This window comes from Oncorhynchus gorbuscha, unplaced genomic scaffold (assembly GCF_021184085.1).
Source record: "Oncorhynchus gorbuscha isolate QuinsamMale2020 ecotype Even-year unplaced genomic scaffold, OgorEven_v1.0 Un_scaffold_2910, whole genome shotgun sequence".
Classification (NCBI taxonomy): Eukaryota; Metazoa; Chordata; class Actinopteri; order Salmoniformes; family Salmonidae; genus Oncorhynchus; species Oncorhynchus gorbuscha.
In genome coordinates, this window is record NW_025747297.1 from 29,304 (window position 1) to 52,916 (window position 23,613).

The 23,613-nt window shown below is 51.5% G+C and overlaps 1 protein-coding gene across 1 annotated transcript in view; it reads right to left on the reverse strand.

The window, feature by feature from the left end:
* The window catches only part of LOC124027038 (E3 ubiquitin-protein ligase HECW2-like), a gene marked incomplete at its 3' end in the record, with an annotated part of 42,698 nt that extends 19,544 nt beyond the window's left edge, over positions 1 to 23,154 (reverse strand). Inside the window, 4 exon segments of the mRNA XM_046339595.1 lie at positions 2,368 to 2,443; positions 4,643 to 4,737; positions 5,000 to 5,107; positions 22,782 to 23,154. Of these exon segments, the coding sequence (XP_046195551.1) occupies positions 2,368 to 2,443; positions 4,643 to 4,737; positions 5,000 to 5,107; positions 22,782 to 23,154 (652 nt within the window).
* Between the last annotated feature and the right edge of the window lie 459 nt (positions 23,155 to 23,613).

Here is a 23,613-nt window from a genome sequence, read left to right on the forward strand (position 1 = left end):
AAACACATTAGGATCTCTACAGAGAGACTCAGAGAAATCTCTACTTCATAATGTATACCAGGTGTCGGTAGACAACTCTGGTCCAGGAGTGGCTGTATACCAGGTGTCGGTAGGAGTGGCTGTATACCAGGTGTCGGTAGGAGTGTCTGTATACCAGGGGTCGGTAGACAACTCTGGTCCAGGAGTGGCTGTATACCAGGGGTCGGTAGACAACTCTGGTCCAGGAGTGGCTGTATACCAGGGGTCGGTAGGAGTAGCTGTATACCAGGGGTCGGTAGACAACTCTGGTCCAGGAGTGTCTGTACACCAGGTGTTGGTAGGAGTGGCTGTATACCAGGGGTCAGTAGGAGTGGCTGTATACCAGGGGTCGGTAGACAACTCTGGTCCAGGAGTGTCTGTATACCAGGGGTCGGTAGACAACTCTGGTCCAGGAGTGGCTGTATACCAGGTGTCGGTAGGAGTGGCTGTATACCAGGGGTCGGTAGACAACTCTGGTCCAGGAGTGGCTGTATACCAGGGGTCGGTAGACAACTCTGGTCCAGGAGTGTCTGTATACCAGGTGTCGGTAGACAACTCTCGTCCAGGAGTGGCTGTATACCAGGTGTCGGTAGGAGTGGCTGTATACCAGGGGTCGGTAGACAACTCTGGTCCAGGAGTGGCTGTATACCAGGTGTCGGTAGGAGTGGCTGTATACCAGGGGTCGGTAGACAACTCTGGTCCAGGAGTGGCTGTATACCAGGGGTCGTTAGACAACTCTGGCCCAGGAGTGGCTGTATACCAGGGGTCGGTAGACAACTCTGGCCCAGGAGTGGCTGTATACCAGGGGTCGGTAGACAACTCTGGTCCAGGAGTGGCTGTATACCAGGGGTCCGTAGACAACTCTGGTCCAGGAGTGGCTGTACACCAGGGGTCGGTAGACAACTCTGGTCCAGGAGTGTCTGTATACCAGGGGTCGGTAGACAACTCTGGTCCAGGAGTGGCTGTATACCAGGGGTCGTTAGACAACTCTGGTCCAGGAGTGGCTGTATACCAGGGGTCGGTAGACAACTCTGGCCCAGGAGTGGCTGTATACCAGGGGTCGGTAGACAACTCTGGTCCAGGAGTGGCTGTATACCAGGGGTCCGTAGACAACTCTGGTCCAGGAGTGGCTGTACACCAGGGGTCGGTAGACAACTCTGGTCCAGGAGTGGCTGTATACCAGGGGTCGGTAGGAGTAGCTGTATACCAGGGGTCAGTAGGAGTGGCTGTATACCAGGGGTCGGTAGACAACTCTGGTCCAGGAGTGTCTGTATACCAGGGGTCGGTAGACAACTCTGGTCCAGGAGTGGCTGTATACCAGGTGTCGGTAGGAGTGGCTGTATACCAGGGGTCGGTAGACAACTCTGGTCCAGGAGTGGCTGTATACCAGGGGTCGGTAGACAACTCTGGTCCAGGAGTGTCTGTATACCAGGTGTCGGTAGACAACTCTCGTCCAGGAGTGGCTGTATACCAGGTGTCGGTAGGAGTGGCTGTATACCAGGGGTCGGTAGACAACTCTGGTCCAGGAGTGGCTGTATACCAGGTGTCGGTAGGAGTGGCTGTATACCAGGGGTCGGTAGACAACTCTGGTCCAGGAGTGGCTGTATACCAGGGGTCGTTAGACAACTCTGGCCCAGGAGTGGCTGTATACCAGGGGTCGGTAGACAACTCTGGCCCAGGAGTGGCTGTATACCAGGGGTCGGTAGACAACTCTGGTCCAGGAGTGGCTGTATACCAGGGGTCCGTAGACAACTCTGGTCCAGGAGTGGCTGTACACCAGGGGTCGGTAGACAACTCTGGTCCAGGAGTGTCTGTATACCAGGGGTCGGTAGACAACTCTGGTCCAGGAGTGGCTGTATACCAGGGGTCGTTAGACAACTCTGGTCCAGGAGTGGCTGTATACCAGGGGTCGGTAGACAACTCTGGCCCAGGAGTGGCTGTATACCAGGGGTCGGTAGACAACTCTGGTCCAGGAGTGGCTGTATACCAGGGGTCCGTAGACAACTCTGGTCCAGGAGTGGCTGTACACCAGGGGTCGGTAGACAACTCTGGTCCAGGAGTGTCTGTATACCAGGGGTCGGTAGACAACTCTGGTCCAGGAGTGGCTGTATACCAGGGGTCGTTAGACAACTCTGGTCCAGGAGTGGCTGTATACCAGGGGTCGGTAGGAGTGGCTGTATACCAGATGTCGGTAGGAGTGGCTGTATACCAGGTGTCGGTAGGAGTGGCTGTATACCAGGGGTCGGTAGACAACTCAAGTGCAGTAACACATCTCAACCACAGGGAGGCAGTGCAGATCACACCAGACCAGTGTAGATTGAGACAAGATACCAATCAACAATAACTGACCTGATAAAGTGAAGCTGACGAGTTTCCGACAGTTCTCTGTCACTGATTGGCCCTCAGCTTGACCCTCGGCTCTAACCTGGCAAGGAAACAACCAATGGGAGATGAGCTGTGACGGGAACTCAACCATTGAGAGATGTTAGTATAGGACAGTATAATACCACAGACATGAGACTTATGGTTGAGGGCCAACAAGACTGGAAAATATACCATCAACACAGAGCAGTACAGCACAGTGTAACACTGAGATAAATCAATATCCAGTTCAACACTGAGATATATCAATATCCAGTTCAACACTGAGATATATCAATATCCAGTTCAACACTGAGATATATCAATATCCAGTTCAACACTGAGATATATCAATATCCAGTTCAACACTGAGATATATCAATATCCAGTTCAACACTGAGATATATCAATATCCAGTTCAACACTGAGATATATCAATATCCAGTTCAACACTGAGATATATCAATATCCAGTTCTACACAGAGCAGCACAGCACAGTGTAACACTGATATATTTTGGAGAGTGATACTGTATATAGGAGGGTCAGAGAGAGAGAGAGATCAAGTGGACTGGACGTCTGGTAATCTGTCAGATCCTGTCATAAAACCAACATGGCTGCCTGCCAGACGCTCCCTCCGATTGGAAGATTAACGCTCTGAATTTCATATCAAATTAATTTGTGCCAGCTGGTATTAGTGAACTCAGGAAGTGATATGGATGGAGGGAGGGAAGGAGAAGGAGAGGGGGAGGTTTGGAGGGAGGGAGAGGGGAGGTTTGGAGGGAGGGAGCGGGGGAGGTTTGGAGGGAGGGAGAGGGGGAGGTTTGGAGGGAGGGAGAGAGAGAGAGGGGGAGGGATGGTGGAATGGAGGGAGAGGGGGGTAGAGGAGAAAGAGAGGAGGGAGGGGGAGAGAGGAGGGAGGGGGAGAGAGGAGTGGAGAGAGAGATGGAGGGGGTGGAGAGAGAGATGGAGGGGGTGGAGAGAGAGATGGAGGGGGTGGAGAGAGAGATGGAGGGGGTGGAGAGAGAGATGGAGGGGGGTGGAGAGAGAGATGGAGGGGGTGGAGAGAGAGAGAGATGGAGGGGGGTGGAGAGAGAGAGAGATGGAGGGGGTGGAGAGAGAGATGGAGGGGGTGGAGAGAGAGATGGAGGGGGTGGAGAGAGAGATGGAGGGGGTGGAGAGAGAGATGGAGGGGGGTGGAGAGAGAGAGAAAACACCATTGTAAATACAACCTACAGTTATGTTTATTTATTTTCCCATCTGTACTATTTGCACATCATCACAACACTGTATATAGACATAATATGACATTTGAAATGTCTATTCTTTTGTTAATTTACATTGTTAATTCACTTTTGTTTATTATCTATGTAACTTGCTATGGCAATGTAAACATACGTTTCCCATAACAATAAAACCCCTTACATTGAATTGAGGGGTGGAGGGAGAGAGAGGGAGGGGGGGAGGTACGGTGGAGGGAGAGAGAGGGAGGGGGGAGGTACGGCGGAGGGAGAGAGAGGGAGGGGGGGGAGGGAGAGAGGGGAGGGGGAGGTACGGCGGAGGGAGAGAGAGGGGGGGGGGGGGGTACGGCGAAGGAAGAGAGAGGGAGGGGGAGGTACGGCGGAGGGAGAGAGAGAGGGGGAGGGGGGGAGGTACAGGGAGGGAGAGAGAGGGAGGGGAGGTACGGCGGAGGGAGAGAGAGGGAGAGGGGGAGGTACGGTAGAGGGAGAGAGAGGGAGAGGGGAGGTACGGTGGAGGGAGAGAGAGGGAGGGGGGAGGTACGGTGGAGGGAGAGAGAGGGAGGGGGAGGTACGGTGGAGGGAGAGAGAGGGGAGGGGGAGGTACGGTGGAGGGAGAGAGGGAGGGGGGAGGTACGGTGGAGGGAGAGAGAGGGGTTAGAGAGAGCGAGAGAGAGGGGGGAGGGCGGGAGGGAGAGAGAAAAAGAGATGGAGGAGGAGATAGATATAATATAGTCCAACTGGCACGTTCAGCTGACACACACACACACACACACACACACACACACACACACACACACACACACACACACACACACACACACACACACACACACACACACACACACACACACACACACACACACACACACACACACACACACACACACACACACACACACACACACACCTCTCTCTAAACAACCAGATAAGCTTGCCTAAGATGCAGCTACACCATCTGGCATACAGTTACTTGGTCCATAAGCACTCCTTCATAAACATAGACAGACAGACACACAGAACTCACAGGAAGTCCTGGGTTGTTGACGGTGATGCAGGGGGTTGTTGCTCTCAGGCCTCCACTCACTCCATGATAGTACTTAAAGCAGATCTTAGTCTCAGCTGAGGAAGGAACACACACACAGAAGGGTTCTATTGTTCTAATCATCCTGAACACACACACAGAAGAGTTCTATTGTTCTAATCATCCTGAACACACACACATAAGAGTTCTATTGTTCTAATCATCCTGAACACACACACAGAAGAGTTCTATTGTTCTAATCATCCTGAACACACACACAGAATACTTATATTGTTCTAATCATCCTGAACACACAAACAGTCCTTCATAAACATTAACACACACACACACTATACTCACACTCCATGAAGTAAGGTCCAGGCTCCAGCCTCCAGACGATCTGTCCTCTCTGGGTGCCGTTCACCCCGCGGTTCTTAGAGTCCCACACGTTGGCAGGACACGTCTCGTCTGAGGAGGGGACACACAGTCTCATCACTGATATAGGCTGTAACCGTGCCGACTTAGGCCATAACACAACTGACAGCCCCACACGTTGGCAGGACACGTCTCATCAACACCGTTTTACTGAATCAGACGTAACACAACTGACACGTGGTATTTATAAATGTTTTATTGTTTTATTTGACCTTTATTTAGCAACTTGGCAAGTCGGTTAAGAAACAATTCATATTTAGAATGTCGGACTAACCGGCCAAACCCAGACGGCGCTGGGCCTATTGTGCACCGCCCTATGGGAATCCCAAACCCAGACGACGCTGGGCCTATTGTGCACCGCCCTGTGGGACTCCCAAACCCAGACGGCGCTGGGCCTATTGTGCACCGCCCTGTGGGAATCCCAATCACAGCCGGATGTGATACAGCCTGGATTCAAACCCGGGACTGTAGTGACGCCTCTGGCACTGAGATGCAGCGCCACCCAGGAGCCCAACAGTACTAATGACAGGCAGAAACCAAGCTGAAACAGGCCCTAACTGTACTGATGTAGACGGTCAGAGGACTGACACACACCATGACCACAACTGACAGGCCGTAATGTACTGCTGTAACCTAGTGTAGCAGTAGATGATGCTGTAACCTAGTGTAGCAGTAGATGATGCTGTAACCTAGTGTAACAGTAGCTGATGCTGTAACCTAGTGTAACAGTAGCTGATGCTGTAACCTAGTGTAACAGTAGCTGATGCTGTAACCTAGTGTAGCAGTAGCTGATGCTGTAACCTAGTGTAGCAGTAGATGATGCTGTAACCTAGTGTAACAGTAGCTGATGCTGTAACCTAGTGTAACAGTAGCTGATGCTGTAACCTAGTGTAACAGTAGCTAACAGTAGCTGATGCTGTAACCTAGTGTAGCAGTAGCTGATGCTGTAACCTAGTGTAGCAGTAGCTGATGCTGTAACCTAGTGTAGCAGTAGCTGATGCTGTAACCTAGTGTAACAGTAGCTGATGCTGTAACCTAGTGTAGCAGTAGCAGATGCTGTAACCTAGTGTAGCAGTAGCTGATGCTGTAACCTAGTGTAACAGTAGCTGATGCTGTAACCTAGTGTAGCAGTAGCTGATGCTGTAACCTAGTGTAACAGTAGCTGATGTTGTAACCTAGTGTAACAGTAGCTGATGCTGTAACCTAGTGTAACAGTAGCTGATGCTGTAACCTAGTGTAGCAGTAGCTGATGCTGTAACCTAGTGTAACAGTAGCTGATGCTGTAACCTAGTGTAACAATAGCTGATGCTGTAACCTAGTGTAACAGTAGCTGATGCTGTAACCTAGTGTAACAGTAGCTGATGCTGTAACCTAGTGTAACAGTAGCTGATGCTGTAACCTAGTGTAACAGTAGCTGATGCTGTAACCTAGTGTAACAGTAGCTGATGCTGTAACCTAGTGTAGCAGTAGCTGATGCTGTAACCTAGTGTAACAGTAGCTGATGCTGTAACCTAGTGTAGCAGTAGCTGATGCTGTAACCTAGTGTAGCAGTAGCTGATGCTGTAACCTAGTGTAACAGTAGCTGATGCTGTAACCTAGTGTAGCAGTAGCTGATGCTGTAACCTAGTGTAACAGTAGCTGATGCTGTAACCTAGTGTAACAGTAGCTGATGCTGTAACCTAGTGTAACAGTAGCTGAGGCTGTAACCTAGTGTAACAGTAGCTAACAGTAGCTGATGCTGTAACCTAGTGTAGCAGTAGCTGATGCTGTAACCTAGTGTAGCAGTAGCTGATGCTGTAACCTAGTGTAACAGTAGCTGATGCTGTAACCTAGTGTAACAGTAGCTGATGCTGTAACCTAGTGTAACAGTAGCTGATGCTGTAACCTAGTGTAACAGTAGCTGATGCTGTAACCTAGTGTAACAGTAGCTGATGCTGTAACCTAGTGTAACAGTAGCTGATGCTGTAACCTAGTGTAGCAGTAGCTGATGCTGTAACCTAGTGTAACAGTAGCTGATGCTGTAACCTAGTGTAGCAGTAGCTGATGCTGTACCCTAGTGTAACAGTAGCTGATGCTGTAACCCAGTGTAACAGTAGCTGATGCTGTAACCTAGTGTAACAGTAACTGATGCTGTAACCTAGTGTAACAGTAGCTGATGCTGTAACCTAGTGAAGCAGTAGCTGATGCTGTAACCTAGTGTAGCAGTAGCTGATGCTGTAACCTAGTGTAACAGTAGCTGATGCTGTAACCTAGTGTAACAGTAGCTGATGCTGTAACCTAGTGTAGCAGTAGATGATGCTGTAACCTAGTGTAACAGTAGCTGATGCTGTAACCTAGTGTAACAGTAGCTGATGCTGTAACCTAGTGTAGCAGTAGCTGATGCTGTAACCTAGTGTAACAGTAGCTGATGCTGTAACCTAGTGTAGCAGTAGCTGATGCTGTACCCTAGTGTAACAGTAGCTGATGCTGTAACCCAGTGTAACAGTAGCTGATGCTGTAACCTAGTGTAACAGTAACTGATGCTGTAACCTAGTGTAACAGTAGCTGATGCTGTAACCTAGTGAAGCAGTAGCTGATGCTGTAACCTAGTGTAGCAGTAGCTGATGCTGTAACCTAGTGTAACAGTAGCTGATGCTGTAACCTAGTGTAACAGTAGCTGATGCTGTAACCTAGTGTAACAGTAGCTGATGCTGTAACCTAGTGTAGCAGTAGATGATGCTGTAACCTAGTGTAACAGTAGCTGATGCTGTAACCTAGTGTAACAGTAGCTGATGCTGTAACCTAGTGTAACAGTAGATGATGCTGTAACCTAGTGTAACAGTAGCTGATGCTGTAACCTAGTGTAACAGTAGCTGATGCTGTAACCTAGTGTAGCAGTAGCTGATGCTGTAACCTAGTGTAACAGTAGCTGATGCTGTAACCTAGTGTAGCAGTAGCTGATGCTGTAACCTAGTGTAGCAGTAGCTGATGCTGTAACCTAGTGTAACAGTAGCTGATGCTGTAACCTAGTGTAACAGTAGCTGCTACAGACACTATGGTCAGTTTCCTGTTGTCCTTGAGCTGTGTCGGACAAACGCCTGACATAGTCCATGTGTCACTCAGTCAGTGTGTGACAGAGATGCGTGTGTGTGTGTGTGTGTGTGTGTGTGTGTGTGTGTGTGTGTGTGTGTGTGTGTGTGTGTGTGTGTGTGTGTGTGTGTGTGTGTGTGTGTGTGTGTGTGTGTGTGTGTGTGTGTGTGTTTACTCAGATAGTATGTGACACAGATGCGTGTGTGTGTGTGTGTGTGTGTGTGTGTGTGTGTGTGTGTGTGTGTGTGTGTGTGTGTGTGTGTGTGTGTGTGTGTGTGTGTGTGTGTGTGTGTGTGTGTGTGTGTGTGTGTGTGTGTATCTGTTACTCAGATAGTATGTGACAGAGATGACCATGAAGAATATGTCTCATGTGTTTTCACCCAGTCTCCCCCTCAGAGCCACAACTCAACTCACACCATGTCACAATCAATAACATCTGGACAGGATCCAGGCCAGGGTGGCAAGTGACATCAGCCACTATGAGACCACTATGATGACACACCAGCACTATGTTCACACTGCCTCCCCAGAGGCTCTGCATATTTAATCAATAACCCAGGTAATGTCAGAATAAGTCACTTGTGTCACTTGTATAATGCCGTTACCCAGAAACCCTGTAGTTTTTCCAGCCTGTTCAACCTCTCTTTCATATCGTCTGAGATCCCCAAGGACTCAGACGATAGGGTGACACCCTGGACCCAAACTGTTACAGACCTATATCCATCCTGCCTTGCCTATCTAAGGTCTTCGAAAGCCAAGTCAACAAACAGGTGACTGACCACCTCGAATCCCACCGTACCTTCTCCGCTATGCAATCCGGTTTCCGAGCCGGTCACGGGTGCACCTCAGCCACACTCAAGGTACTAAACGACATCATAACCGCCATCGATAAAAGACAGTACTGTGCAGCCGTCTTCATCGACCTTGCCAAGGCTTTCGACTCTGTCAATCACCATATTCTTATCGGCAGACTCAGTAGCCTCGGTTTTTCGGATGACTGCCTTGCCTGGATCACCAATTACTTTGCAGACAGAGTTCAGTGTGTCAAATCGGAGGGCATGTTGTCCGGTCCTCTGGCAGTCTCTATGGGGGCGCCACAGGGTTCAATTCTCGGGCCGACTCTTTTCTCTGTATATATCAATGATGTTGCTCTTGCTGCGGGCGATTCCCTGATCCACCTCTACGCAGACGACACCATTGTATACACTTTCGGCCCGTCATTGGACACTGTGCTATCTAACCTCCAATCGAGCTTCAATGCCATACAACACTCCTTCCGTGGCCTCCAACTGCTCTTAAACGCTAGTAAAACCAAATGCATGCTTTTCAACCGATCGCTGCCTGCACCCGCATGCCCGACTAGCATCACCACACTGGATGGCTCCGACCTTGAATATGTGGACACCTATAAGTACCTAGGTGTCTGGCTAGACTGCAAACTCTCCTTCCAGACCCATATCAAACATCTCCAATCGAAAATCATATCAAGAATCGGCTTTCTATTCCGCAACAAAGCCTCCTTCACTCACGCTGCCAAGCTTACCCTAGTAAAACTGACTATCCTACCGATCCTCGACTTCGGCGACGTCATCTACAAAATTGCTTCCAACACTCTACTCAGCAAACTGGATGCAGTTTATCACAGTGCCATCCGTTTTGTCACTAAAGCACCTTATACTACCCACCACTGCGACTTGTATGCTCTAGTCGGCTGGCCCTCGCTACATATTCGCCGCCAGACCCACTGGCTTCAGGTCATCTACAAGGCCATGCTAGGCAAAGCTCCGCCTTATGTCAGCTCACTGGTCACGATGGCAACACCCATCCGTAGCACGCGCTCCAGCAGGTGTATCTCATTGATCATCCCTAAAGCCAACACCTCATTCGGCCGCCTTTCGTTCCAGTACTCTGCTGCCTGTGACTGGAACGAATTGCAAAAATTGCTGAAGTTGGAGACTTTTATCTCCCTCACCAACTTCAAACATCAGCTAGCTGAGCAGCTAACCGATCGCTGCAGCTGTACATAATCTATTGGTAAATAGCACACCCATTTTCACCTACCTCATCCCCACAGTTTTTATTTATTTACTTTTCTGCTCTTTTGCACACCAATATCTCTACCTGTACATGATCATTTATTACTCCATTGTTAATCTGCAATATTGTAATTATTCGCCTACCTCCTCATGCCTTTTGCACACATTGTATATAGACTCCCCTTTTTTTCTCTGTGTTATTGACTTGTTAATTGTTTACTCCATGTGTAACTCTGTGTTGTCTGTTCGCACTGCTATGCTTTATCTTGGCCAGATCGCAGTTGCAAATGAGAACCTGTTCTCAACTAGCCTACCTGGTTAAATAAAGGTGAATTTTTTTTTAAACAACAGAGGTGGAAAAGGAAGAGAGGAAGAGAGGAGGAGAGGAGAGAGAGGGGGATGGAGTGATGGAGGGGGACAGAGAGGAGGACGGAGTGATGGAATAGAGGAGAGAGAGGGGGATGGAGGGGAGAGAGAGGGGGATGGAGTGATGGAGGGGGACAGAGAGGAGGACGGAGTAGAGGAGAGAGAGGGGATGGAGGGGAGAGAGAGGGGATGGAGTGATGGAGGGGGACAGAGAGGAGGACGGAGTGATGGAGTAGAGGAGAGAGAGGAGGACGGAGGATGGAGTAGAGGAGAGAGAGGGGGATGGAGGGAGAGAGAGGGGGATGGAGTGATGGAGTAGAGGAGAGAGAGGGGGATGGAGGGAGAGAGAGGGGGATGGAGGATGGAGGGGACAGAGAGGAGGACGGAGTGATGGAGTAGAGGAGAGAGAGGGGGATGGAGGGGAGAGAGAGGGGGATGGAGTGATGGAGGGGGACAGAGAGGAGGACGGAGTAGAGGAGAGAGAGGGGGATGGAGGGGAGAGAGAGGGGGATGGAGTGATGGAGGGGGACAGAGAGGAGGACGGAGGATGGAGTAGAGGAGAGAGAGGAGGACGGAGTGATGGAGTAGAGGAGAGAGAGGGGGATGGAGGGGAGAGAGAGGGGGATGGAGGATGGAGGAGAGGAGAGAGAGGGGGATGGAGGGATGGAGAGGGAGAGAGAGGGGGATGGAGTGATGGAGGAGAGGAGAGAGACGGGGATGGAGGATGGAGGGGGAGAGAGAGGAGGATGGAGGTATGGTGGAGAGGATAGAGAGGGAGAGAGGAGAGAGAGGGGGATGGAGTGATGGAGAGGGAGAGAGGAGGATGGAGGGATGGAGAGGGAGAGAGGAGGATGGAGGGATGGAGAGGGAGAGAGAGGAGGATGGAGGGATGGAGAGGGAGAGAGAGGAGGATGGAGGGATGGAGAGGGAGAGAGGAGGATGGAGGGATGGAGAGGGAGAGAGAGGAGGATGGAGGTATGGAGAGGGAGAGAGAGGATAGAGAGGAGAGAGAGGAGGATGGAGGGATGGAGGGATGGAGAGGGAGAGAGAGGATAGAGAGGAGAGAGAGGAGGATGGAGTGATGAAGGAGATGAGAGAGAAGAGGATGGAGTGATGGAGGAGAGGAGAGAGAGGAGGATAGAGTGATGGAAGAGAGGAGGATGAGTGATGGAGGGGTTAGAGAGGAGGATGGAGTGATGGAGGAGAGGAGGATGAGTGATGGAGGGGTTAGAGAGAGGAGGATGGAGTGATGGAGGGGGAGAGAGAGGAGGATGGAGTGATGGAGGGTTTAGAGAGAGGATGATGGAGTGATGGAGGAGAGGGACGATGGAGTGATGGAGGAGAGGGAGGATGGAGTGATGGAGGAGAGGAGGATGAGTGATGGAGGGGTGAGAGAGAGGAGGATGGAGTGATGGAGGAGAGGAGGATGAGTGATGGAGTGGGAGAGAGAGGAGGATGGAGTGATGGAGGAGAGGAGGATGTAGTAATGGAGGAGATGAGAGAGAGGAGGATGGAGTTATGGAGGGGGAGAGAGAGAGGATGGAGTAGATGAGAGAGAGGAGGATGGAGTGATGGAGGGGGATAGAGAGAGGAGGATGGAGGATGGAGGGGGAGAGAAAGGAGGATGGAGGATGGAGGAGAGGAGGATGAGTGATGGAGGGGTTAGAGAGGAGGATGGAGTAGAGGAGGATGAGTGATGGAGGGGGAGAGAGAGGAGGATGGAGTGATGGAGGAGAGGAGGATGAGTGATGGAGGGGAGAGAGAGGAGGATGGAGGATGGAGGAGAGGAGGATGAGTGATGGAGGGGTTAGAGAGGAGGATGGAGTAGAGGAGGATGAGTGATGGAGGGGGAGAGAGAGGAGGATGGAGTGATGGAGGAGAGGAGGATGTAGTGATGGAGGAGATGAGAGAGGAGGATGTAGTGATGGAGGAGATGAGAGAGAGGAGGATGGAGTGATGGAGGGGGAGAGAGAGAGGAGGATGGAGTGATGGAGGGGGATAGAGAGAGGAGGATGGAGGATGGAGGGGGATAGAGAGAGGAGGATGGGTGATGGAGGGGGATAGAGAGAGGAGGATGGAGTGATGGAGGAGAGGAGGATGAGTGATGGAGGGGGAGAGAAAGGAGGATGGAGTGATGGAGGGGGAGAGAGAGGAGGATGGAGTGATGGAGGAGAGGAGGATGAGTGATGGAGGGGGAGAGAAAGGAGGATGGAGTGATGGAGGAGAGGAGGATGAGTGATGGAGGGGGAGAGAAAGGAGGATGGAGTGATGGAGGAGAGGAGGATGAGTGATGGAGGAGAGGAGAGAGAGGAGGATGGAGTGATGAAGGAGATGAGAGAGAGGAGGATGGAGTGATGGAGGAGAGGAGGATGAGTGATGGAGGAGAGGAGAGAGAGGAGGATGGAGTGATGAAGGAGAGGAGGATGAGTGATGGAGGGGGAGAGAAAGGAGGATGAGTGATGGAGGGGGAGAGAGAGGAGGATGGAGTGATGGAGGGGGAGAGAAAGGAGGATGGAGTGATGGAGGAGAGGAGGATGAGTGATGGAGGGGGAGAGAAAGGAGGATGAGTGATGGAGGGGGAGAGAGAGGAGGATGGAGTGATGGAGGGGGAGAGAGAGGTGGATGGAGTGATGGAGGAGAGGAGGATGAGTGATGGAGGGGGAGAGAGAGGAGGATGGAGTGATGGAGGGGGAGAGAGAGGAGGATGGAGTGATGGAGGAGAGGAGGATGAGTGATGGAGGGGGAGAGAGAGGAGGATGGAGGGTTTAGAGAGAGGAGGATGGAGTGATGGAGGATGGAGTGATGGAGGAGAGGAAGATGAGTGATGGAGGGGTTAGAGAGAGGGAGGATGGAGGATGGAGGAGATGAGAGAGAGGAGGATGGAGTGATGGAGGAGAGGAAGATGAGTGATGGAGGGGTTAGAGAGAGGAGGATGGAGTGATGGAGGAGATGAGAGAGAGGAGGATGGAGTGATGGAGGAGAGGAGGGTGAGTGATGGAGGGGGAGAGAGAGGAGGATGGAGTGATGGAGGAGAGGAGGATGAGTGATGGAGGGGGAGAGAGAGGAGGATGGAGGATGGAGGAGAGGAGGATGAGTGATGGAGGGGTTAGAGAGAGGAGGATGGAGTGATGGAGGAGAGGAGAGAGAGGAGGATGGAGTGATGGAGGAGAGGAGGATGAGTGATGGAGGGGTTAGAGAGAGGAGGATGGAGGATGGAGGAGATGAGAGAGAGGAGGATGGAGGATGGAGGAGAGGAGGGTGAGTGATGGAGGGGGAGAGAGAGGAGGATGGAGGATGGAGGAGAGGAGGGTGAGTGATGGAGGGGGAGAGAGAGGAGGATGGAGGATGGAGGAGAGGAGGGTGAGTGATGGAGGGGGAGAGAGAGGAGGATGGAGTGATGGAGGAGAGGGAGGGTGAGTGATGGAGGGGAGAGAGAGGAGGATGGAGGATGGAGGAGAGGAGGGTGAGTGATGGAGGGGGAGAGAGAGGAGGATGGAGTGATGGAGGAGAGGAGGGTGAGTGATGGAGGGGGAGAGAGAGGAGGATGGAGTGATGGAGGAGAGGAGGGTGAGTGATGGAGGGGGAGAGAGAGGAGGATGGAGTGATGGAGGAGAGGAGGGTGAGTGATGGAGGGGGAAAGAGCGGAGGATGGAGGATGGAGGGGTTAGAGAGAGGAGGATGGAGTGATGGAGGAGAGGAGGATGAGTGATGGAGGGGAGAGAGAGAGGAGAATGGAGTGATGGAGGATAGGAGGATGAGTGATGGAGGGGGAGAGAGAGGAGGATGGAGTGATGGAGGAGAGGAGGGTGAGTGATGGAGGGGGAGAGAGAGGAGGATGAAGTGATGGAGGAGAGGAGGATGAGTGATGGAGGGAGAGAGAGAGGAGGATGAAGTGATGGAGGAGAGGAGGATGAGTGATGGAGAGGGAAAGAGCAGAGGATGGAGTGATGGAGGGGGAGAGAGGAGGATGGAGTGATGGAGGAGAGGAGGATGAGTGATGGAGGGGGAGAGAGAGGAGGATGAAGTGATGGAGGAGAGGAGCATGAGTGATGGAGAGGGAAAGAGCGGAGGATGGAGTGATGGAGGGGTTAGAGAGAGGAGGATGGAGTGATGGAGTAGAGGAGAGGAGAGAGAGGAGGATGGAGTGATGAAGGAGATGAGAGAGAGGAGGATGGAGTGATGGAGGAGAGGAGGATGAGTGATGGAGAGGGAAAGAGCGGAGGATGGAGTGATGGAGGGGGAGAGAGGAGGATGGAGTGATGAAGGAGATGAGAGGATGGAGTGATGGAGGAGTTAGAGAGAGGAGGATGGAGTGATGGAGGAGATGAGAGAGAGGGGGATGGAGGGATGAAGGAGAGAGAGAGGGGAGGATGGAGTGATGGAGGAGATGAGAGAGAGGGGGATGGAGTGATGGAGTAGAGGAGGATGAGTGATGGAGAGGGAAAGAGCGGAGGATGGAGTGATGGAGGGGGAGAGAGGAGGATGGAGTGATGAAGGAGATGAGAGGATGGAGTGATGGAGGAGTTAGAGAGAGGAGGATGGAGTGATGGAGGAGATGAGAGAGAGGGGGATGGAGGGATGAAGGAGAGAGAGAGGGGAGGATGGAGTGATGGAGGAGATGAGAGAGAGGAGGATGGAGTGATGGAGGAGTTAGAGAGAGGAGGATGGAGTGATGGAGGAGATGAGAGAGAGGAGGATGGAGTGATGGAGGAGATGAGAGAGGAGGATGGAGTGATGGAGGAGTTAGAGAGAGGAGGATGGAGTGATGGAGGAGATGAGAGAGAGGAGGATGGAGTGATGAAGGAGAGAGAGAGAGGAGGATGGAGTGATGGAGGAGATGAGAGAGAGGAGGATGGAGTGATGAAGGAGAGAGAGAGGGGAGGCAGGGCAGACGGTAGGTGCCAGTAATGGAGCCGTGTTGGCTCCAGGGCAGGGGTGGATGGCCCAGGGCCAGAATGATGCATCTCTCTGGGGGACACATCTCAGGGCCTCCCCCGGTCAACACCTCCACACACAGAGCCTGGTGTGGAGAGTGGATGGATCTCCTTTCACTGGCCATCACTCTCTCTACTGGCTGCTGCTGACACTATAGTGTTCAGGATGTGTGTGTGTGTGTGTGTGTGTGTGTGTGTGTGTGTGTGTGTGTGTGTGTGTGTGTGTGTGTGTGTGTGTGTGTGTGTGTGTGTGTGTGTGTGTGTGTGTGTGTGTGTGTGTGTGTGTCAGTAAGTGCCCTCTGATAGCAGGCTGATGATAATGAGAAGATAAAGAACTGAAGCTGATACCATTATTCACTATTGCCCAGGATGTACAGAAGTCCACTATTCACTATTGTCAGAATATACAGAAGTCCACTATTCACTATTGCCCAGGATGTACAGAAGTCCATTATTCACTATTGCCAGAATGTACAGAAGTCCACTATTCACTATTGTCCAGGATGTACAGAAGTCCACTATTGTCCAGGATGTACAGAAGTCCACTATTTCCTATTGTCCAGGATGTACAGAAGTCCACTATTCACTATTGTCCAGGATGTACAGAAGTCCACTATTGTCCAGGATGTACAGAAGTCCACTATTCACTATTGTCCAGGATGTACAGAAGTCCACTATTCCCTATTGTCCAGGATGTACAGAAGTCCACTATTCCCTATTGTCCAGGATGTACAGAAGTCCACTATTCACTATTGTCCAGGATGTACAGAAGTCCACTATTGTCCAGGATGTACAGAAGTCCACTATTCACTATTGTCCAGGATGTACAGAAGTCCACTATTGTCCAGGATGTACAGAAGTCCACTATTCACTATTGTCCAGGATGTACAGAAGTCCACTATTGTCCAGGATGTACAGAAGTCCACTATTCACTATTGTCCAGGATGTACAGAAGTCCACTATTGTCCAGGATGTACAGAAGTCCACTATTCACTATTGTCCAGGATGTACAGAAGACCACAATTCACTATTGTCCAGGATGTACAGAAGACCACAATTCACTACTGTCCAGGATGTACAGAAGTCCACTATTGTCCAGAAGACCACTACTCACTATTGTCCAAAAGTCCAGGCAGAAAGGCACACACCTGTCTATATAAGGTCCCACAGTTGACTGTGCATGTCAGACTGAAAATCAAACCATGAGGTGGAAGGAATTGTCCGTAGAGCTCCGAGACAGGATTGTGTAGCGGCACATATCTGGGGAAGGGTACCAAAATATTTCTACAGCATTGAAGATCCCCCAAGAACACAGTGGCCTCCATCGTTCTTAAATGGAAGATGTTTGGAACCACCAAGACTCTTCCTAGAGCTGACTGCCCGGCCAAACTGAGCCATTGGGGAGAAGGGCCTTGGTCAGGAGGTGACCAAGAACCCAATGGTCACTCTGACAGAGCTCCATAGGTCCTCTGTGGAGATGGGAGAACCTTCCAGAAGGATAACAATCTCTGCAGCACTCCACCAATCAGGCCTTAATGATAGAGTGGCCACTCCTCAGTAAAATGCACGATAGCCCGCTTACAGTTTGCCAAAAAGCACCTAAAAGGACTGAGACCACGAGAAACAAGATTCTCTGGTCTGATGAAACCAAGATTGAACATTTTGGCCTGAAAGCCAAGTGTCACGTCTGGAAGAAACCTGGCACCATCCCTACGGTGAAACATGGTGGTGGCAGCATGTCTGGAAGAAACCTGGCACCATCCCTACGGTGAAACATGGTGGTGGCAGCATGTCTGGAAGAAACCTGGCACCATCCCTACGGTGAAACATGGTGGTGGCAGCATCATGTCTGGAAGAAACCTGGCACCATCCCTACGGTGAAGCATGGTGGTGGCAGCATCATGTCTGGAAGAAACCTGGCACCATCCCTACGGTGAAGCATGGTGGTGGCAGCATCATGTCTGAAGAAACCTGGCACCATCCCTACGGTGAAGCATGGAGGTGGCAGCATCATGTAGTGGGGATGTTTTTCAGCAGCAGGGACTGGGAGATTAGTTAGGATCGAGGGAAAGATGAATGGAGCAAAGTACAGAGAGCTCCTCATTGAAAACCTGCTCCAGCGTGCTCAGGACCTGAGACCTTCGCCCGAAGGTTCACCTTCCAACAGAACAATGACCCTAAGCACAGCCAAGACAACGCAGGTGTGCCTTCAGGACAAGTCTCTGAATGTCCTTGAGTAGCCCAGCCAGAGCGCGGACTTGAACCTGAGCGAACATCTCTGGAGAGACCTGAAAATAGCTGTGCAGCAACACTCCCCAACCAATCTGATAGAACTCGAGAGGATCTGCAGAGAAGAATGGGAGAAACTTCCCAAATACAGGTGTGCCAAGCTTGTAGAGTCATACCCAAGAAGACTCGAGTCTGTAATCACTGCCAAAGGTGCTTCAACAAAGTACCGAGTAAAGGGTCTGAATACTTATGTAAATGTGACATTCGTTTTTCATTTTTAATACATTTGCAAACATTTCTTAAAACCTGTTTTTGCTTTGTTATTATGGGGTATTGTGTGTAGATTGACGGGGAAAAAACTATTGAATCAATTTTAGAACAAGGCTGTAAAGTAACAAAATGTGGAAAACAAGGCGGGTCATTGCTCACATCAACACCACCAACACCAACACCATTATCCCAGAAACTGGGGCCAAGCCTCCTGCCATACGGGACCTCTATATCAGGCGGTGTTAGAGGAAGGCCTCCAGCCACCTCAGTTCTCTCTTTCAGCCAGACTGTTCTCTCTTCCACCGCACGGCAAGCGGCACCCGAGCGCCAAGTTCAGGTCCAAAAGCTTCTTAACAGCTTCTACCCCAAGTCATAAGACTCCTGAACAGCTAATCAAATGGCTTCGCACAATAATTGCATCCCATCCCCTCTCCTCCTCTCCTGTCCTTCCCTCCTCTTCCCCTCCTCTTCCCCCCCTCCTCTCCTTTCCTCCTCTTCCCCTCTCCTCCTCTCCTGTCCTTCCCTCCTCTTCCCCTCCCCTCCTCTCCTTTCCTCCTCTTCCCCTCTCCTCCTCTCCTGTCCTTCCCTTCTCTTCCCCTCCTTCTCCTCTCCTGTTCTTCCCTCCCCTCCTCTCCTGTCCTTGCCTCCTCTTCCTCTCCTCTCTGTCCTTGCCTCCTCTTCCTCTCCCCTCCTGTCCTTGCCTCCTCTTCCCTCCTCTCCCTCCTGTCCTTGCCTCCTCTTCCCCTCCTCCTCCTCTCCCCTCCTGTCCTTGCCTCCTCTTCCCTCCTCCTCCTCCCCCTCCTGTCCTTGCCTCCTCTTCCCCTCCTCCTCCTCTTTCTCCTGTCCTTGCCTCCTCTTCCTCTCCCCTCCTCTCCCCTCCTGTCCTTGCCTCCTCTTCCCCTCCTCCTCCTCTCCCTCCTGTCCTTGCCTCCTCCTCCTCTCCCCTCCTGTCCTTGCCTCCTCTTCCCCTCCTCCTCCTCTCCCCTCCTGTCCTTGCCTCCTCTTCCCTCCTCCTCCTCTCCCTCCTGTCCTTGCCTCCTCTTCCCCTCCTATCCTCTCCTCTCCTGTCCGTCCCTCCTCTTCCCCTCCTCCTCCTCTCTTCTCCTGTCCTTGACTCCTCTTCCCCTCCTCCTCCTCTCCCCTCCTGTCCTTGCCCCCTCTTCACCTCCTCCTCTCCCCTCCTGTCCTTGCCTCCTCTCCCATCCTGTCCTTGCCTCCTCTTCCCCTCCTATCCTCTCCTCTCCTGTCTGTCCCTCCTCTTCCCCTCCTCGCCTCTCCTGTCCTTGCCTCCTCTTCCTCTCCTGTCCTTGCCTCCTCTTCCCCTCCTCCTCCTCTCCTCTCCTATCCTGTCCGTTCCTCCTCTTCCCCTTCCCCTCCTCTCCTCTCCTGTCAGTCCCTCCTCCTCTGGTCTCCTCTCCTCCTCCTCTCCTGTCCGTCCCTCCTCCTCTTCTCCTCCTCCTCCTCCTCTCCTCTCTTCTCCTCTTCCTCTCCCCTCCTGTCCTTGCCTCCTCTTCCTCTCCCCTCCTGTCCTTTACTCCTCTTCCTCTCCCTCCTCTCCCCTCCTGTCCTTGCCTCCTCTTCCCCTCCTCCTCTCCCCTCCTGTCCTTGCCTCCTCTTCCCCTCCTCCTCCTCTCCCCTCCTGTCCTTGCCTCCTCTTCCCCTCCTCCTCCTCTCTTCTCCTGTCCTTGCCTCCTCTTCCTCTCCCCTCCTCTCCCCCTCCTCTCCTGTCCTTGCCTCCCTCTTCCCTCCTCCTCCTCTCTTCTCCTGTCCTTGCCTCCTCTTCCTCTCCCCTCCTCTCCCCTCCTGTCCTTGCCTCCTCTTCCCCTCCTCCTCCTCCTCTCTTCTCCTGGCCTTGCCTCCTCTTCCTCTCCCCCTCCTCTCCCCTCCTGTCCTTGCCTCCTCTTCCCCTCCTCCTCCTCTCTTCTCCTGTCCTTGCCTCCTCTTCCTCTCTCTCCTCCTCTCCCCTCCTGTCCTTGCCTCCTCTTCTCCTCTCCTCTCTTCTCCTCTCCTCCTCTCCCCTCCTGTCCTTGCCTCCTCTCCTCCTCTTCCTCTCCCCTCCTCTCCCTCCTGTCCTTGCCTCCTCCTCTCCTCTCCTCTCCTCTCCTCCCTCTCCTCTCCTCTCCTCCCTCTCCTCTCTCCTCTCCTCTCCCTCTCCCTCTCCTCTCCTCTCCTCTCCTCTCCTCTCTCCTCTCCTCTCCTCTCCTATCCTCCTCTCCCCCTCCCCCTCCTCTCCCGTCCTTCCCTCCTCTCCCGTCCTTCCCTCCTCTTCCCTCCTCCTCTCCTCCTCCCCACCTCTTTTACGCTGCTGCTGCTCTCTGTTTATAATCTATGCATAGTGACTTTAACTCTAGCTACATGTACATATTGCCTCAACTAACCTGTGTCCCCACACGTTGCCTCTGTACCGGTACCCCTTGTATTTAGCCTTCCTACTGTTATTTTACTGCTGCTATTTCATTATTTGTTACTTTTATTTTATATTTTTTACTTAACACTTATTTTTCTTAAAACTGCATGGTTGGTTAAGGGCTTGTCAGTAAGCATTTCACGGTAAGGTCTACTACACCTGTTGTATTCAGCATTTCACGGTAAGGTCTACCTACACCTGTTGTATTCAGCATTTCACGGTAAGGTCTACCTACACCTGTTGTATTCAGCATTTCACTGTATGGTCTACTACACCTGTTGTATTCAGCATTTCACTGTAAGGTCTACTACACCTGTTGTATTCAGCATTTCACGGTAAGGTCTACCTACACCTGTTGTATTCAGCATTTCACTGTATGGTCTACTACACCTGTTGTATTCAGCATTTCACTGTAAGGTCTACTACACCTGTTGTATTCAGCATTTCACGGTAAGGTCTACCTACACCTGTTGTATTCAGCATTTCACGGTAAGGTCTACTACACCTGTTGTATTCAGCATTTCACTGTAAGGTCTGCCTACACCTGTTGTATTCAGCATTTCACTGTATGGTCTACTACACCTGTTGTATTCAGCATTTCACGGTAAGGTCTACTACACCGGTTGTATTCAGCATTTCACGGTTAGGTCTACCTACACCTGTTGTATTCAGCATTTCACGGTAAGGTCTACCTACACCTGTTGTATTCAGCATTTCACTGTAAGGTCTACCTACACCTGCTGTATTCAGCATTTCACGGTAAGGTCTACATACACCTGTTGTATTCAGCATTTCACTGTAAGGTCTACTACACCTGTTGTATTCAGCATTTCACGGTAAGGTCTACTACACTTGTTGTATTCAGCATTTCACTGTAAGGTCTACCTACACCTGTTGTATTCAGCATTTCACTGTAAGGTCTACCTACACCTGTTGTATTCAGCATTTCACTGTAAGGTCTACCTACACCTGTTGTATTCAGCATTTCACTGTAAGGTCTACTACACCTGTTGTATTCAGCATTTCACTGTAAGGTCTACCTACACCTGTTGTATTCAGCATTTCACTGTAAGGTCTACCTACACCTGTTGTATTCAGCATTTCACTGTAAGGTCTACCTACACCTGTTGTATTCAGCATTTCACTGTAAGGTCTACCTACACCTGTTGTATTCAGCATTTCACTGTAAGGTCTACCTACACCTGTTGTATTCAGCATTTCACTGTAAGGTCTACCTACACCTGTTGTATTCAGCATTTCACTGTAAGGTCTACCTACACCTGTTGTATTCAGCATTTCACTGTAAGGTCTCCTACACCTGTTGTATTCAGCATTTCACGGTAAGGTCTACCTACACCTGTTGTATTCAGCATTTCACGGTAAGGTCTACCTACACCTGTTGTATTCAGCATTTCACTGTAAGGTCTACCAACACCTGTTGTATTCAGCATTTCACTGTAAGGTCTACCTACACCTGTTGTATTCAGCATTTCACTGTAAGGTCTACCTACACCTGTTGTATTCAGCATTTCACTGTAAGGTCTACCTACACCTGTTGTATTCAGCATTTCACTGTAAGGTCTACCTACACCTGTTGTATTCAGCATTTCACTGTAAGGGCTACTACACCTGTTGTATTCAGCATTTCACTGTAAGGTCTACCTACACCTGTTGTATTCAGCATTTCACTGTAAGGTCTACCTACACCTGTTGTATTCAGCATTTCACTGTAAGGGCTACTACACCTGTTGTATTCAGCATTCCACGCACGTAGTGCTTTCACCTCCCTTCCCCATCCTCCCCATCTCACCCTACCTCCTTCCCCATCCTCCCCATCTCACCCTACCTCCCTTCCCCCATCCTCCCCAACTCACCCTACCTCCCTTCCCATCCTCCCCAACTCACCCTACCTCCCTTCCCCATCCTCCCCATCTCACCCTACCTCCTTCCCCATCCTCCCCTCTCACCCTACCTCCCTTATCCATCCTCCCCTCTCACCCTACCTCCCTTTACCCATCCCCCCCCTCTCACCCTACCTCACCCTACCTCCCTTCCCCATCCTCCCCCTCTCACCCTACCTCCCTTCCCCATCCTCCCCCTCTCACCCTACCCCCTTCCCCATCCTCCCCTCTCACCCTACCTCCCTTCCCCATCCTCCCCCTACCTCCCTCCCCCTCTCGTCCTCCCTCTCATCCTATCTCCCTCCCTCCTCTCTTCCCCGTCCTTGGTCTCCATTGAGGATCTTGTTCTATGATTGATTTGTGTGTTTTTAAAATGTGAAGTAACTAAATGAATGTACAACTTCCTGGGAATGGGACAATAAAGGAAAACTTGACACAACTTGACCCCCTACCCCTTCTTCCTCCGAAGATGGTCTAGTCCTTCCTGTGTCTCACCGATGTGGTAGAGTCCGATCCAGTCCGTGGCGTCCACTTCCTCCTTGATGTCCCAGTTGATGACCAGGTTTTGGCCTCGCCCCATCGTGAACTCGTATGTCGACGCAGTCAGCGATGACCTGCTCTCCGAGGTCACCAGGTCCGTGTCGCTATTGGCCCTTGTAGCCCGGGCCACCATGACCCTCTCCATGACCTCCGACCCCTGACCGTTCACCAGCTGACCTTTCCCGCCGTGACCCCTAGGGCCAATGCCATCACCGCCCTGGGCTGAGAGGGAGCGCAGGGGCTTTTCAGGCTAGAGAGTATAACGCATGTGTGGGTTGCGCCTCCTCACCACTAGGAGATGCTCACGAGCAGTGGGAGTGGTCGTCATGGTGACCACACAGGGGAGGAGGGAGGGAGGGATTGGGGGTGAGATGGGAGGTGAGATGGGGGTTGAGAGGGTGGGGGGTGATGGTGATGATGGGGGAGTGGTGGTGATGGGAGGGGAGGAAGGGTGGGGGGCGGGGGCGGGGGGGAAGGACAGCCGTGGCGAGGGGAGGGGCTAATGGTGGAGGTTGAGCAGGGTAGGGGAGAACCGTGGGCCTCGCCCAAAGCTAGAGCCAGAGAGGAGGGCCACAGGCCAGGAGGCCACAGCACAGGGCCAGAGACAGCCTGGTAGAGCCTACTAGAACCTACTAGAACATAATACTAGAACCTAATAGAGCATTCTAGAACCTAAGAGAACATATTATAATCTAATAGAACATAACAGAACATACTAGATCCTATTAGAACGTACTAGAACCTAATAGAACATTCTGAAGCTGACGCCCTAGCTACGGTCAGTAGA